The sequence below is a fragment of the Topomyia yanbarensis genome, chromosome 2, assembly GCF_030247195.1.
Source record: "Topomyia yanbarensis strain Yona2022 chromosome 2, ASM3024719v1, whole genome shotgun sequence".
Taxonomy (NCBI): Eukaryota; Metazoa; Arthropoda; class Insecta; order Diptera; family Culicidae; genus Topomyia; species Topomyia yanbarensis.
Genome location: NC_080671.1, coordinates 67,762,328 through 67,780,458, shown reverse-complemented (window position 1 = coordinate 67,780,458; position 18,131 = coordinate 67,762,328). Strand labels below are relative to the sequence as shown.

At 38.3% G+C, this 18,131-nt stretch overlaps 1 protein-coding gene across 7 annotated transcripts in view; it reads right to left on the bottom strand.

The window, feature by feature from the left end:
• Positions 1–2,782: 2,782 nt before the first annotated feature.
• The window catches only part of LOC131678296 (paxillin), a 233,699-nt gene continuing 218,350 nt past the window's right edge, over positions 2,783–18,131 (bottom strand). For all 7 annotated transcript variants that reach the window (XM_058958354.1, XM_058958349.1, XM_058958355.1 and 4 more), the window contains one exon: positions 2,783–3,941. In XM_058958354.1, coding sequence (XP_058814337.1) covers positions 3,675–3,941 — 267 coding nt within the window. In that variant the 3' untranslated portion in view covers positions 2,783–3,674. The remainder of the gene's footprint in view (positions 3,942–18,131) is intronic.

The window sequence follows — 18,131 nt, the reverse complement described above, 5'->3', positions numbered from 1 at the left end:
AATCGAAGGAGCGAATACCGAAGCTCAAGGGACACGGTATACCCTTCGAGTTCAGAACCCTGCCCAAGTTGCTAAGTTGCAGAAAATTAAGTAGTGGTTGAAACCCATCCGAGTCTGAACAAACGCAGATGCGTAATTTTCTGCTACGATCTGATTCATATGGAAGAGAAGGATGTTTTACAAGAAATTATAAGCCAGGAAGTCATTCGTGTACAGTGAATTACACGAAAGTAAGTCGAGAAAAGAATGTATACGCCAGCGCTAATCTTGACCTTCTGCAAGACCACATACCCGGAATACATAAAGATCGGTTTGCTTCACGTTCCTACTCGCCCATACTTACCGAACCCGATGCTCTGTTACGGGTGCTTCAACTACGTTCGTTCGATGTCCTGGTCCTCAGCGATGCTTTAACTGCTCACAAGAACACGGCGAAGAAAAATGTAAAGAAACTGCGTACTGTCGGAATTGTGAAGGCGATCATCAACCAACGAGCCGCGAATGTCCTGTTTATAAAAAAGAAATGGAGGTCATAAAAATGAAAGTCCGCGACAATCTAACATTCCCGTAAGAACGCAAACGAGCTGAACATCTGAGTAAAGGCAACTGCGCTCAGGTCACAGCACAACCGAATGAGATCCTTAGCAAGCTGAAAGAGTTACAACTAACAATGAAGAGGAAGGATGAGCAGATCGCAAAACTTCTGGTGGAGACCAAACGCAAGGACGAGAAAATCGAACAAATGATAGCGTACATCCATTAGATGAAGCAACAGTCCGTTAGTCAAGAAAAACCACAGCACAGTAAAGAATAAAAACCGACGAACCAGACAACCGGGCCAATAACAATATCCAAGAACAACTCACCAGCAACTAATACGGATTCGAAACGAGGAAGACCATAAAAGCAACACACACCGTTCAGTAAACCAACGACAACCTCATCGGATAACTGGAGCCCACCACCAAAATGATCCGCTACCTCTACTACCAACGAAACCATGGGGGGTTATACAGACGATGATATTGATATTACTGAGACGCCTCCTAGCCAACCTCTTCGATAATTCTCATTTTTATCATCGTTTGGATACCAACGATAACCCACGAATACTGACCACGAGATAGATCGGTTTGGAAGAGAGGAAAGTGTAGTACTGCTTCCAACGCAAGCACAGCAGCATGAAGGAACTATCCGGGCCGTCGATGGTGAATTCACCTCTGTGGCCGATAAGGACACCGATTTCACCGTTACAAACAAATAATCCCGATCGAAGTTCAAAAGGAGATCAACAAAACTACACGAAGCCTCTCCCCAGTGCCGACTGCAGTCGGTATTTTCAAACATGATAGTGTAGTTTGTACGACAGCGGTTGGCACTGCGGAGCTGGACCCTCCACAGTTCCGACTTTGCCAAACCTATTGCGAATACTGCTGAGCTAAATTCCTTTACATAAGCGACTAACATCACCGCTCACATACATCTCTGGAACCAACCATTGCTTTCACCTGAACGAGACAAGAATGTACCACGATGGCTCAGCAACTCTAGCGTCGAAACAGAAATCAGCGAAAACTACACGAAGTCCTTCCCCAGTGCCAACCGCAGTCGGTGAATTCCATCCCCGGGTTCTCACATGTTCCAACAAAATGGCGACAATGGATGTACGACCAAGTGGATTGGACAGCTTACGAACGATTGACCGCCAACGCTACACAACCGGGCATCGAAATGTCAATCGACCGTTTTGTCGATCATTTGATCACTGCAGCAAACATTGCAATACCGGAAAGGTCGGACCTAAGGCAGTTCCCTGGTGGTACCCGGAGGTGAAAGCAGCCATAAAGAGTCGAAGAAAGAACACTGAAGCTTATCGAAATGGAGGACCTACGAAAACCCAAAGCACTAAACAACTTACAGGAAGCGCGGGCAGCAACAAAAAATCAATCTGTGATACCAAACAACTCCACTCCACTACATCGGAAATGTGGCAGACAGTGAATGCGTTAAGAGGAAAACGTCAGAAACGACCAGCTGTTATTAAACGTTCAGCTGGCTACACGAATAATGCAGAAGAAGTGGCTGAAGAACTAGCAGAGCATTACCCTCCTTCGTTTCAAATTAAGAAGAAGAGACCGACGACATCTATAACTCCGACTTCACTTTGAATGAGCTCGTATGGGCGCTCGACAGAGGACGAAGTAATTCTACAGGTCCGGATTCAGTCGGGTATCCAATGCTACAACAACTACCATTATCGGTGGAAACTGCTTCGTTGGAGTTGTTCAACAGGGTTCGGCGCAGTGGTGTATTTCCATCCTGTTGGCGAACTAGTATTATTGTGCCAATCCCAAAGCCGAATTTGAGTGACACGAGTCCATCTGCTTTCCGGCCAATCACGTTAACGAGCTGTATGGCGAAGGAATTCGAGCGGATGGTGAATCGACGATTAACTACCGAGCTAGAATCGAACGGGCGGCTAGACACTCGACAATATGCCTTCAGATCCGGCCTGGGTACTGACACATATTTTGCGACGTTGGAGAGGTCATTACCACTGTCGGATAGCATCGCTTGACTTGGCCAAGGCGTACGACACCATTTGGAGATATGACATTCTGCGAACATTACGAAAGTGGCAGATACGTGGAAACATGATAAACATGCTCACTAGCTTTCTTTAAGAGATAACGTTCAGTGAGTCATTTGCGCGACTTTCGGAGGGTTTAATAAATACTAAGTCGTGCTGTTGGACTTTCGGATAATTGACTGCATCAACGTGTTTCTTTATTTACGTGTGAAGATTGCAGAAGCATTATTATTTAACTGCCTTTATTAAATGTTAGGGAACCAATATAACTGCTTTTTATGACATTTTATTTTCTATGTAACGGCAGCAGTTATTTCTATGCAATCGGCTGGATTCTGTCAGAATGATATATATGAAACAAAATGGCACACCAACGATTTTGTGCAAATTATACTCCCCAACTTTGTTTGGGAATAAAAATAATTCAGAATTTTGAACCATCAATTCTACAGTTTTGAACATGTTTCGTCGTATCGTTTACTAAATTATGTGCACTATCAACTTCGAATACACTGAATTAATCCACAACCTGGATTGATATATTTGCTATGGTTACTATTTTAGTTGCTGGAAACGGGTTTTAATACAGATTGACTTGTTTTCAAGATTCATTACAATGACGCCATACTTTGCTATATTATTTCCACAGTTTATTCGTTAATTGCTTACACGTTTAAAACTGTTAAATACTCTATAGGTTAACATTGTGTGTGTCTGTGGTGTCAGTTGCACAATGAAAATAATTTGCCAGTTTCTCGACTCTGACAGCAAAGTTACCACTTTGTGTACAACTTGTTTGCATTCAGTTTTGCGCAGAAAAAGAACAACAAAATATTTATATAACTAGACAAGCGTTTCACCATACGCCTCCCGCACAGTTGTTTATATTACTATCGTTAAGTAAATATTTCAATCAAAATTCGAACAGAAATTACATACTACTAAGTTAACCCGAAATTAAACAGTCGATTCGAAAATCAAAAATACTCGCACAGATCTAACCGCATGGGGAAATAAAAGGGGGAGGGAAAACAAAAACACGACGAAGATAAAATGACTCCAAATCCACTACCACCCGAACCGTTTATCCGAACAGTTTGTCGAAACACTGGTGACAGTAGGGTTTATCGTTCTGCTCCTTGAAGGTGCCCTTGTTCAGCTGCTTCAGACAGAAGGCACACACGAAATGCTCCGGGTGGAATTTCTTGAACATGGCCGTGATGCACCGACCGGTGATGGGTTTCGAGCAACCAGCGCACAGCGAGCCCCGTTTGGCGTGATAGTGCGTCTCGCAGTAGGGCAGGCCCTCGTGGTCGAAGAAGGATCCACCGAAGAACGGCTGGCGGCAGTCCTGCGTAAATAAGAAGAGAACGTGATAAATTGTCTGGCTATACTTGGGATTGAGCTAGGTGTATGGGACACAATATATGGTAAGGTGGGGCAGATCCGACCTAGTAAATGGTTTTGGCTGTAAAATGCTCAATTTGCATTGGATCAAGTCGTTTTATATACCAAATTAAAGGTTAGACTTCTGGGTAACTTTCTATGTATAGCATTTTATTCGTGCCTTGGGAAAACTTTGAGATACAAGCGGTTTACGAAAACGTTCATTTTTCCCGTTTTCAGAAATGGTGAGGTAAACCTAACCGCCTATGTTTTTGGTTGATTTAGTATAGATTTTAACCCAATTTTATGGTTTTTCAATGATAAAATAATGAATGTTATGTTATTGAATTATAACATGAAGAAAATGGAATTCAATGTCAATCTTGGAATGTCAAAATCACGAGCAGTAGCACGTAAAAATATTCCCATTTGCATCGGAACAATTGCTCGACGAATACTATTTTCATCACGTTTTTGTGTCCTTCGTTTGTAACTATGAACCATTGTGCAAAAAATCATAAATAATAACAATAAAAATATGTTTCAATTTGATGAATAATCATTTTCTCAGCAAAAAAGCGGTCGGATTTACCCCACTATTTAGATGTCGGATTTGCCCCATTTTTTCATTACGATGCAATTAAAAAAAAATATTAAAAAAGTTGGGCTAAATTCATCTTTGCACTTTATAGGACTTTAATCAAAGAATTTGAATCCACTTACATTTTGTATGCTATTACTTTAACAATCAGAAATATCCTGTAGTCAATGATGCACAAAATCAAATCAAAAGTTGTAAAAACACACTTATGGTCGTTTGAGCATCTCAATCTAGACTAATAAAATGCTGTCATACCACCATTAAGATTATTTTCGATGCTCTATACGACAACATTGATATTAGTTCGCGTAGTGCTTCCGATTTTCGATAACAGAGAAGGGTCGGGTTTACCCAAAGGTCGGATTAGCCCCACCGTACCCTAAGTATATGAAATACTTGATAATACAGAATAGAAAATAAGTCATACGAGAGAATTCCTAATTTGTGACAAATTGAAGAACTCCGGCATTTTTCGGCTGATATTGATGATAAAAATGTCATTGGACACGAAATTTAATGTTCTTTCGCATTAACCCTTTTTATTTCGACTACATTATTTACATTTTTCTTTTTTACATTTTAACGACCAGAGCTTAAAAAAATTGACATCGCTGCATGAACTTGAAAGAAAACAAAATTCAATTCATGCCCGCTGCGATGACTGAAATTTTTGGTTCGTTTCCATCGTCATTCGTTCTCCCGACGCAGCGCTTTCAGGTACGGACATGTTCGGTTTCAGAAGCAAAGTGAATTTTATTTCTTTGCTAGCTCTGAGAGGGATTATTAATCAAAACTGCACCAGATATAGATTACGCAGTTCACTTATGCTCGAAAATGTAGAAGATGCTAACTTCTGCCTTCAAACTGTCGGCGTAATAACAAATGAATGTTTGGTTGGTGAATGAATTCAATAGTAATTCTTCAAAAGGGCTAATGAGACTTTTGTAAACAAACTTATTTCGCTCATTATTCCGCTACCGAGTTGAATTTCATGAAAAATACACATGAATCAACATCTTTATCCTTGGTAGAATCAACTTCAAATGTTTTCTGTGTTGAAATGATAACAAATTAGGAGAAATCAGCAAAACAAAAGTTTATTTACAAATCTTATTAGCCTTATTCAAATGTTGATATGGAATTTATATTTCCTCTGCACTCAAGCATTCGATTCTGCATGAAATTTCAGTCAGTTCGAAAGTGAATGAATGAGGGAGGCGTTGAATCTGAATGTCGGTTTCGGTAAATGTAAGCAGAAATGGGTAACTGATTTTGAAATTTCGTAACACTGTTAACGACATTAATTAGCTAGAGATTACTGGATAGGGAAAGTTATGAAAATTAGAGCCATAGTACTCAAGTGAGAGCAAGGATGTGAAGTAAACAGATCGGAAAACTAGAAGTGGCAGGGTGAGTCGAACAGGCTTAATATCGTACGGGCTTTATTTTTGTCTTCTGCTAATGAGGGTCGAGAATAGGCAGCATAACTACGAATCACCCGAGTTCACTAGCATGTGTCCTGGTATAGGTGGACAAGTCCATCTTTACCGTGACAACCGACCGCATTAACATTAGAACAAAAACCCAAAAACGTCTTTGCGGTGACTAAGATTGCCGAAAAAGTTTTCAACGTATCTCAAAACTTTTTTTAGCTTGTTCGTAATTTAACTGCTGTGTCCTTTGAACGATTTCATTTCATCGTCAAAATTTTCATATTAAGGTTATAATTTTTTTTATTATTTTTTCAGGCGAAAATAGCAGTTTTTTTAAATCATCCCCGTTTCTAGAAAGAAGAAAATGTTGTTACAATGAATCGTTCAAGAACACCACAGGTACATATACTAATGATTTTTTTTAGTTTTATGCTTTCAGTTGAGCTGTTGAACTGGAATCATGGTCACGGCAAACCTCTATGAAAAAAACGCGTTTTGCGGAAATTGCTATAACTTCGACAATTATTATTTTTTTATGTTCTCAAGTGGATTTTGCAAATTGGACATTGTGCTACGCTAGACGTATAACAAGTATTTCATGAAAATATGACTGCATACCTTCACAAAAATTCAAACTTTTCCCAGTTTTTCCCGCATCTCAACATATATAACCCCTCAAACTATACAACTATTTTTTTTTGTGTTGCATTCGACTGGACCGACAACACATACTGGGCCACTTGAAAGGTTTATTCTTTTTGTTTTTTTTTTGTAGCACCGTGGTATTACCAATATCATGGCTTTGTTCCAAAGAATTAATATAATACCAAAAGGTTCGAAAACAATGAAACGCTCGTTCTTGGGCGTAACGATAACTACTGTCAATTAATCGACTGCCCTATTCGTTACCTTATCATTTGAGGCAATGCGCCGAAAAAGATGGTAGATGCTACTCTAACCAACTATAACCCTTAGTTTATTTTACGTATTTCTTTACTAAACAACATGATTTGAACAACAAAGGAATGTATTAAAAGTTATGTTAGTATTCCTATTGAAATTCTCAAATATGAAAACGGCCAGGCCTACTGTGCAGAGTTGGGTACAAAGATGTTTCAAAATTAAACGGCAACTAAATTATTCTATTGTATAATTTGATTAACGAATCGTTTTGAATCTTAAAAGAGGAAGAAACGAGGACAACCTTACCAACCGTTTCCGTTTGAAGGGGATATGATAAATCGTTGGGAGTTACTGTGCTAAGAAGGTTAATGTCACTTCTTTCGGATTGGACAGAGGTATTTACACCTTGCCCTGGCTGAGGAAAAGCGCCTTTACTCGCTGCACACCTTTTCTCGTTACTTATTTTTTTGTAAACTAGTGTAATTAAAACGAACTCACCGCTTAAGTAATGCTAAGTCCCACAATCCCATTTTAAAGGAACATTGCTTTATTTCCTATGTCGTCAACATAATCCTAATTGTATTCATCGGGAGAAAATGCTCCTGGCAACCTATCGCTCTTCGGGCATGGCTTGTTTACTACTTTACAGTAGCAGCAGTCGCTTTTGCCTTGTTTTTTATGCCTACAGGTACCCAGAATCAACGGTGATTCTCAGGTCCTAAAATGTTATCGTCCTTCACGGTAGGACTTCACAGAAATTTCCCTATTCTTAACAGTTCTCCATCAATCTTGATACATATACTCACGATTTCCGCGAGGAAATTTGTAGTTAATATTCTCGTCTAACGGTTAGTGCCAAAGATTCAACATCAAGAAATTATCATAGACGACGGAATGCGAAATGAAGTCAACATGGTGATTATGTAGAGAACGATCATATGACGATGGCCCAACATGGATCCACATTGTTCCAACCATGCTCACATTTCCGATACTATCACTCCGAAGATTCGCTTGGTATTGTATGTTGCCTAAAGCAGTTGTGAGCCGTGGGAAGGCTTTGTCAGATTCAGTGATTTGTTGGGATGAAACAGTTTTTGGCTCAGTGTACAAGGTTGGTCCGATTCCAAGGAGGTGGGTCTTCTCAAAATTCCGATTGGGGCACTTTTTGCTGGCATCGAAATGATTTTTGTTCTCAGTTCACACAGCTTCTAGTAGAACACTTGCAACATTTTTGAACAATTTCTTTACGAAAAATATTGTTCATGAGCTTTAATGGGGGTTTCAATTTAATGGGGGTTTGATAAATCGTTGGGAGTGATATTGCTAAGAGGGTTAATGCCACTCCTTTGGTTCCTGGGATGGGACAGAGATATTTAACCCTGTCATGGCTAATGAGCCAGGTTATAGCGCCTTTACTCGCTCTCTGAAATAATGATAGAGTAAAATGACGAAATGTTAGAGAAAATTGACTAAACATAAAGATAAAAACGCCTAAACAACTAAAAGTACGCAAAATATTTTCACTCATTTAATCATCTAATGAAAAGTGATTCTAATTTCAATGCTGCGAGTTTTGATTTAATCACTATTTTGTTGGCATACTATTAGTAGGTATGACTTTTGAGAGAAATACTACTGAAGCACGTAATCAAGCTCACGCCAAATTTTGAGAAGGATTAGATATCAATAAATATATAGTAATATTTGCATAATATAATAATCAGAACGAGCTCACCGATAATAAATATGAAGACTAAGAAAATCCTACTTCAAAGAGACATCCTCCTTGTTTCGATTCCTAAGGTAATTTTCACTTTGTCGGCAACTGCTGAGATGCTTTGGAAGGGACCATGTCCAGCGACGAAACACCAAAGCCGGCATAGGGACCATTCAAAAATTACGTAACGCTTTTAGGAGGGGAGGGGATACGACAAATTGTGACATGTTGTGACATAGAGGGAGGGGGAGTGTGCTAGATCGTTACGTAACATGTTTTCACTGAAGAAAAAAAAAATTTCTAGGAATTTGTTACGTAATAGAGGAGGGGGGATGGAGCAATTTGTGACAATTTGTTACATGGGGGGAGGTGGGAGTCAATTTTGGGCAATTTTTGCGTTACGTAATTTATGAATGGTCCCATATCTGTTGAAGCCGACAAAAGCCAGCATAGTATTTAATAGTGCCATCACCATTCTTCCTGCTGTCGTGTCGACGTCGATTGTGACTGGATGTTCCGTGCCAATGAAGACTTTGAAGACGATATGGTAGCTGCAAACTGCCACTACTGCTGCTGTGTGGGAGCTCTCCGGTGAAACGCCACTATCAGTGTTGCACACTGTAATCGCATCGGGACTAAGGGTGGCCCTGGGCCAGTCACCCTTTCCTCTTCTGTTGCCAATAAGGTGGCACTATCACTGACAAGTCATCGAAGGATCTGGAGGATTCATACACAGGCGACTTAACCACTGTACTCCGGTGGTTATTCACTGGCTAGTACAGCTCCATGCACCACTTTTAAAACTATCCTGCATTTGCTCGTGAAAAAACGCGACAGTTGAAAACTCACGTCCATCTCTCACCAGAGCCTATTCGAATCATAGTGTGTGTTGGTAACTTTCATCAAAAAATCGTGCGAAACAAAATCCGAGAAAAAAAATTTCTTTCTGACTCATTTGATTCCATCTTCTGTGAATTGGTTGAATACCACTAATATTGCATTTGAAAGCTTGTAGTCGATATTACGGGCCATTTCAAGAATCCATGGGGTATGTTATGTTATTATGTTATTATGATGAATCTTAAAAACGTAAATATAAAAGATCATAATGTCGTTCAGAAATGAGATATTTCCATGGAAAATTCACAAAAGTCTAAAGAACTGTATGATATTCTGTGGTTGAAGTTTGAACGATTTTCATAAAGTCCTGCTTCGCCATAGAGGTCTAACACATAGGATAATTTTCCCATGTTTCATGAAATTAAATATGGGAAGTCCACGTGGACATCGTATGGAGGGGGTAGGAGTACAGGAATTGTTCACGCTTGTCCACGGAGGGGGAAGGTTTTTTTGTCCACGTGGTATGTGAACGGCCTCTCAGAAGATAGCAAAAATTTCAGCATTCAGCCTGAAATGTATTCTACTTCACTTCGGTTATATCTCTGACATTATCTACCCATCGCTTTATTGGAGCTAAAAAGCGCGTGTTTGCCGATGAGAGGATAATCCGCTAATTATATCGGGGAACCCGGGGCTATTAAGGCAGTGGGGGTAATTCGGACCCCCTCGATTTCTCAGAAAATTGTAAGACTTTCTGACTGTCGTACATATTCGTGGAACCGCAATTCTAAAACCTTAATTTTTACAGCAGAATCTAATTATTTGTTTTGTTTAGAAAGGCGATACAACGTGTTTCATTTTTTTGCCATCCTCACAACAAAAACCACTATAATGCAAAAACCGTAATTCAAGCAACAAATAAAATTGAAAAAATGAAAGGAATGTATTTAAGAACGCTTGAAGCTCTTATTCTATGGAATGATTTTGTTTGGATGAAAACACAGACATTTTCTAGACGCTAACCACTTTTGTGCGAAATTAGCGTACGGGGATATTCGGAACCCCTATTCTATCAAACACCGTTTAGCGGCTTCGCAGGCGATTGCACACGGCATAGCAAAGAAAATACATGATGCGCCAATCGACAGCTGTGACTAACCAAATTAAGTTTTTATATAGGATTTTTTTGTTTCTTAAGGAGTTTCTCTAATAAATATTTCATAAGTAAATCTAGTCAAATTGTAAAAAAACTAAAAAAATGACGGTCTGAATTGCCCCGTAGGGAGGTCCGAATCACCGCTACATTGTAAAAGGATGTAAAAACGTAGAGTTTTGGAAATCGCCACCTAGCGCTGCCATGGAGTGGTGCAAATGAACTTTTATGGCACCAAAATGTAGCTTAGGTTTCAAACTAACATTTAGAACTTTTGACCGATTATTTTTTTTCACATCTATCCACCTAATAGGGCCTATGCATTTGCTGTTTGTTAGGGTAACAGGAAACCGGCCAATAATTAATTTATATGTGCTATATAGAGCTATAAACAGCCTATTTATTATTGATTTGTTTATTTATTCACAGCTCATTATTAAACAGTGATTTTCTCACCAATCGAAAATATTTGTCACAATTTGAATGGGTGGGCTACTGCTCAATCTAGAAAATTCATGAGGAATAGCAATAACGGAAAATAAGCAACAATAATTCTTTACAAGCATATTTTGTTGGTCCTGAACTGCCTTTTCACCACCACTACCAGCATTTTTCTTATTCTCTCCGGTGGTAGCAGATTTCTTCGGTTTCTTTTCGGACTTCTTTAGCAGCAGAATGGCATAGATAGGGGAGCCCCGGGGCAAAATGCACCCCTTGCTTTTATCGAAAACTGCTTAAAATTTCTAGAAAAGGGAAACATCAATCAGAACTCCGCCATACACTGTCAAAATTGAAAAACCATACATCAATAGCAACTCGAGAAATAAACAAAAAACAATAACGTGCTCTTCTTATGTAATTATATTGTGGCTCGTGCAACAAGGATTTGCAGCTCTTATAACAGCTGTTTCACTATTATATCAGTGCATTCCAGTTTTATTTACACCGTCGTTCATCATTCTGTCGCACTATATATGAAAAATCTACTAAATAGTTCAAATTTTTGCTAAATTTATTATTTATTTCCATCGGGACAAAATGCCCTCTTCTTTGATTTTGCTGATTGTTTAATCGAAAAGAGAAAAATCTTTCTAAAAACCTACTAATTGCATAACATAAGGCTATTTAATAGCACAGTTTTGTAAAATCCCGTCAGAAAACAAAGCTACTTACTTACGCACCGAGCATTCTGCCCCGTTGTTGTTATGCATCCTGCCCTGTTGTTGGAGTGCATTATGCACCGTTGTTGTGGTGCACTGGAGCGTTTGCCCCGCTTATTTTTCAAAGGGTAATTTTTAATGATTTTGAAGACTTGAATATTTTACACGCTTTTAAATATTTTTCAAAGCGTTATGATTGTGGAAAATGTTGGCTAAACGATATCATTCATTAAATTCTCCCCACTGATGTTCTATAGCTGAGTTGTGACCATATTTCCATAGCGGATGCGTTTTACCCCATATTCCTCTATTAGTCAGCAGACCACCCTCGGAAATAGTCACGCCGGAGAGCAATTTGTTCAGGAAAACGGGTGCTCCGGTACCGACACGCTGGACGTAGTGACCCTTTCTCAATAAACGATGGATTAGGCTGACAGGACGTGCTAGTGTAGCCAGAACGAGTGGAACACACGAATGATGCCGCACTCGCATATCACCCCCCGATTTTGCTCCTGGCTCAGTTTACGTTCGAAGCCAAAGGAGCCGGCCATCGAACAGAAATAGTTCAATTTCATCGTCAAAGAGGTGGAGCCAGTCTGGCTCGCTTGTAAGCGAATTGTACGGACCAATCATAGTGCAGATACTAACAGCTGTCACAAAATCCATTACTTTCGTCAGTTTCAATAATTGTAAATTCTACAGAAACAGTTAAAAAAAATTGTTAGCGCACAAATTTAATGTTTTCATTCAGTACAACAGAAGATATTCACTTTAAAATATTCGAGTAAAATTCCGGCCGAAAATTTTGAAGCGGAACCCTATATTGAAACACCAGAAGTCTTTAGCTTCAAAAATATTTTGCGTGTTTAATCTTTTGAACGCAACTAACTAAACGCAACAACAGAACTAAAGTTCTGTTTACGATGCTGGTAGAATTTGGGTTGACATCATCACAGTTCCTCGATAGCGGAGTGGTTAACACACCCAACTAGAAACAGGTAGATCGCAGGTTCGATTTCTGCCATACATCTTTTCTCAGTGTGTTCAATAAAAAGGTGAATTTTCGCCGTATCTTCAATCTCGCTGTTCCGGTCATTCTTTCTCTATTTTCCATTGGACACGTTCCTAAGAACCTTGAAAACTCACGTCAAAATAATAGGGTGATGAGCCTATTTTCACCATACTAAGCAAGGTAATTTCTTGCCTTACAATCAATGGAATGCGTAAAAATTGACATCAATCGCATTGCTTCGTTGTTAAGAACCAATATAATAACACAAATGCGTTGAAAACAGTAAAATTCTCGTGTTTGAGCACAATGAAAACTCGAATCGAGTGCCCCTATTGTTGCGCTACCATTTGACTCAATGCGTTGAACAAAGATGGCAGACACTGCTCTAACCAACGGCTTCAAATGGGTAGGGTGATAATAGAAACATGGCGCAAATAGGCTCATCACCCTACGCAATTTTGTGCTACGTGTTAAGATCCTTTTTCTTGGTGATGATATATTTTCAGCATTGTTCTATTAGATTTGATTTTCAATCAATCTACCTTCTCTCGTGTTATTGTTGACGTTCACGTAAACTTTCTATTCACCGACCGAACTTTTTGTTTGTTTGTCGTCATTACAGGTCACTATTTTTGTGATTGAAATTTTTATTTCATTGAAAAGTTATGAGTAAAAAACAAAAGTGGGATCAAGCGTACCCACTCTCCCCTATATGACGAGCCAGTCTAATGGAGCATCTAAGAAAATATACTTCCATGTGCTTCAAATTAAAACATTAAGGAAAATTGATGGAACTATGACCGTTTCGTTTAGAGTGCTGTTGTTTTTATAACGTTTTCTCTAAAGACTAAGAGCCTCTAACAAAATCAGATCGATCGATGAATTTATTGCGGAGTTATCATTGTCATTACAATCTTTATTAAATATTAGATATGTGAAACAAAAGATATTTCGGGTAACGGTTGTAGTTCGGACAATTGCCTTCTGTTAATCAGATATTCACAAACAAAGCATTTCGCTGAACGTCCTTCAGTATTACTTCAAAGTCAAAAGCGATGCACAACTTTTGTAGCCATATCAAGTTTACGCTAGTTCCATCAAAACAAAACTTTAATCACGATTATACGATTGGGTAATCAACAGTAATTGCCACACTGCGCTCAAATGTGACTGAATCACGCTACCTTAGACGAGTTCTATCACTATCCTATAAATTGCAGCGCCACAGGAAGTTTCCCCATTATACCATTGCAAACACTATTAACAAACATCCCCACAAGTGTCTTCGTTCTAGCACACAGGTTTTTTAGCGATAAAGTTCAGGGTCGACGGTAGGTTGGAATTGACGAGTACATTGGTTTTTGAGCCCCATTACGAAATGTTCCAAAATGTGTCCTTTTACCCTAGATGTGTGTGCATAGCCAGAATGCCGCCGCCATAATTTTTCCTACCAGCACCTGTCATCTCTATTTTTACATTCGTTTGTTTACAGCGTGAAGCGAGGAAATTTATTTTAATCACTTATGGCGCATATTGGTGACGCGTGTATGTCGCACAGTTGGTGCCATGTTCATGCTTTGATTACACGGTGCTACAGTCATTTTGTACTTTTCAAGTGGCCTCTCGCCAAATGCAACACAAGACAATGTTTGAAAAATGTTGTATACCTTCAAAATCATTATTTATGGCAAAAATACTATTTTTCGGGGGGTTCGGCATGAAAAAAAATTCTGCGTGGTTATTTTACAACCGATTTTCAATTGTTTCAATATTCTGGAAAGAAGAAGAAATGACCTTTGCAACGGTATGCTATGTTATGTTCTTTTATCAAAAATACTTCGCGGTTTTTGGTCACCAATGAGGGATTCCATGAGAAACCAGCCGACCGCAAAATATGACCATCGTCGATTCGAACGAAACTTTGCAAGTGTGTTCACTGTATGAATCTCCATGATATTCTCTGGCAATTGGAATATTTTGATACAAGAGCAATTTTTCAAAAGGGCGTAAACGTTTCTACGTGTATGAATTTCAATTTTTTTTTTGTTCGATTACTGTATTTTATACAGCAAAACTCTCTGAGAACGAGTTACAGGGAATGAATACTTCTGTCTGTCAAAAATATACACTGAAAAAAATGTTGCGTCATTTTTCAAAAAACAAAAATTTATGATAAAAATTTAAATTGCGAAAAACCCTTTTTTTAAATTTTTTATATTATATATTTTTGTAACAAAATATAAAAAATTTAGAAAAATGGGTTTTTTTCGCAATTTAAATTTCTATCATAATTTTTTGTTTTTTTGAACAATGACAACATTTTTTTCAGTGTATATTTTTTCAGACAGAAGTATTCATTCCCTGTAACTCGTTCTTAGATAGTTTTGCTGTATAAAATATAGAAATCGAACAAAAATTTTTTGAAATTCGTAGATGTAGAAACGTTTACGCCCTTTTGAAAAGTTGCTCTTGAGTCAAAATAATCTTATTACCTGTGGAAAATATTTAGTCTTCCATGACGGTGAAACGTGCAAAGTTTCATCGGAATCTAAGATGGTCGGTCACGATTTTAATGATTTTCGGACGGATTTTCGTGGAATTCCTCCAATATGAAAACAACCATAATTTTGCGATTTTTCTATGAAAATTAGAAAAATTACTTTCGTAAGAATCGTCTTTGTTTAAATAAAATTTTAGAAAGAGCATCAAAATCGGTTTACAAATGACAGTCATTATTTTTTTCCAAATTAGAAACTTTCTCGTGCTGAAAATGGTTTTTTGCTATAAATCAAGATTTTGAGGGCATATTAAATTGATCAAACGTGGTTCTGTGTTGTATTTGACGAGATCTACAACCTTTAACAGACCCCTTTAAAAGCACATTCAATTTTTTTTATTTTGTAGCACCGTGTTATTCGTGTAATATTAGTATAAGAAAAGTCAGCTGAATAATGAAACACTTATGTACTGGGTCGAGTCAACCAAAGTGGTGTGTATTCTTTAAATTAATGTCATTATAATCACAGAGCACAGACATCTATCTTCGAACAAATTAGTCTACAATAACAGTCAACATTTGGATGAGTACCCGTTAAAACAATAGCTCCGGTATACCATCTACATCCAACTAGAGGTATGTATAACTATGTCGGACATGTGACCGACTTTCAAATAAGTAGCACACCTGATGGTCATTTTACAATTACTTTTCAGTAGACCGTTCATTTTTACAAAACTTTAACGCTCGAGAGAGACGTTTGTTTTCTGTGTTATAAGTAAGATTCAATGCTGACATGAGTTAGTCTATATAGTTTAAGAAAATAAAATTCATAAAACATGATGAATACATCTTTATTTCTAATAACTAGTAAATTTGAGCTTCGAATGATTTCGACAATATTACAGAATACTTTCATACGAAGTCAAACAAAAACTCACTTTTTCGTGATTTACCGGAAATTATTTTGCACATGTATTCTTCAACCACGCTCATTGAATAAATGGCCGCTGCTATTTTCAATAGGTTGATTTGGCAGGTACACCATTGATATAAATGTGTCCAGTCGGCAGTGATTCGAAATATGTCTGTGTATGTATTAATAACTCTTAAGGTGAGTTACATACCTTAAATTTGACATTTTCATCGCACTTGGCATCCATAAAAATTAAAGCCAACAAAAGGGAATGCGATGTAACTAACACAAAATATTCTTATCGTTTGAAGTTCAGCGCATAGGATACTGCTGCTATGCGATGATACACTGTGCCTATCTGATAATCCGCAAACAATAATTCGAATACATTGTTGTTCAAACATGTCATTTAGTTGGCTGCCAGGCTTAGTTGACGGCTACCTTTCATCCAACCAGCTTCTACACATAACAATTCAAGATGACAGCAGTCGAAAGTGCGACATCATTAGATTCTACGACAGGTCATTTTGCAGAGCGTTAATTTGCCAGTAAGCCCCACAGCTAAACCTACACAAAAACAATTGCATCATCGCTCTACATATATTTTTCGAGACAGCAATAAGAAGAGCAAATTTCGACGAGTAAAAGATTATTATTATTACCCGATTATAGTACCGCCAAGATGCTCACTGGATGAAAGATAGAACGGAGAAGTGGACGGGACACCGCTCGGTCAATGATGAATGTACGCAGTCTCCAAATTTTACAGCCAGTTGTTGCCGACTAGACTCTTGTTAAAATTAAAAATGGCATCAGCTCGTGGGTAGAGATATAATAAACAAGCAGAGTGCTCTCGTGATGAGCTCCTTAAAAATCGCTCGTCCCTTTCGATTTACATCGTGATATATGAGTCGTGTAATAAATCTGCACACGAACAGTGTTGGCCATATCTTCCCACCACATTAGATCTGGTAGCACAAAGCGATAGACACGCGATCATCCCACGCAACAAAAGAGGATCAGCATGGTACATACCAAAATCACCTTCTCAAGGGAGTTCGTTTTGAACATCGTATTGTCTAACTACCGTTAATCTGGGGTGATTGATCTAATTTTCATCCCATAACCTTTATTTTATATTTCTTACGTCAGTTTTGTTGCTTCTTGTTCGGCATAATCAATAAAAACCTATTTTAATCCACCTAGCGGTGCAATTGTGCCTTTCTCAATCATGAATCACGAAAATGTGTGCGTTGTTTATATTCATTAAAAGCTTTTAAATGCATATATTACATTTTATTATTGTACATCACATGACAACTATATACAGGAAAATAAATCATCATTCGAGTTCTAAAATTTTGAAAAAGAAAAAACAGCCACGGTAATATTGAACTGAAAAAAGGTGCGAAATCGGCAGTCCCAAAAAGTCGATTTCTATAAAAAAAATTTTCGAGATAACATAAAATCTCGACGTTTCATGCATTTTAAAGATGTTTGGCATTAAAAATACGAATTCGATTTCTGAAATTTCATGGGGTCCCCCCTTTGAAAAAAAAATTTGAGTTCCGGCTTATATGGGAATTTCATGTGTGACCGGACCGTTCAGTCTATATTTCCGGAGCCATATAAGCGATCCGTGCGAAATTTTACAGACATCTGTGGGGATAATATAGCTATCATTTGGGACTAAGTTTTTGAAAATCGGCCCAACCATTTCAGAGAAAATGATATGAGTTTGCTAGTTATGAAAGATGGCCGCTTTTCCCGGGCACTTCCGGAACCGTCTATGGTGGTCAATGTAGTCAACGAAAGTTTGTTTGGCCGTCGATGACCTAGAACTGCAAAGTTAAGTTATTTGAGAGACATTTTAGCGAAATTTTTACCTTTTTTGCTTCCATCGGGGTATCGGTTTGAATC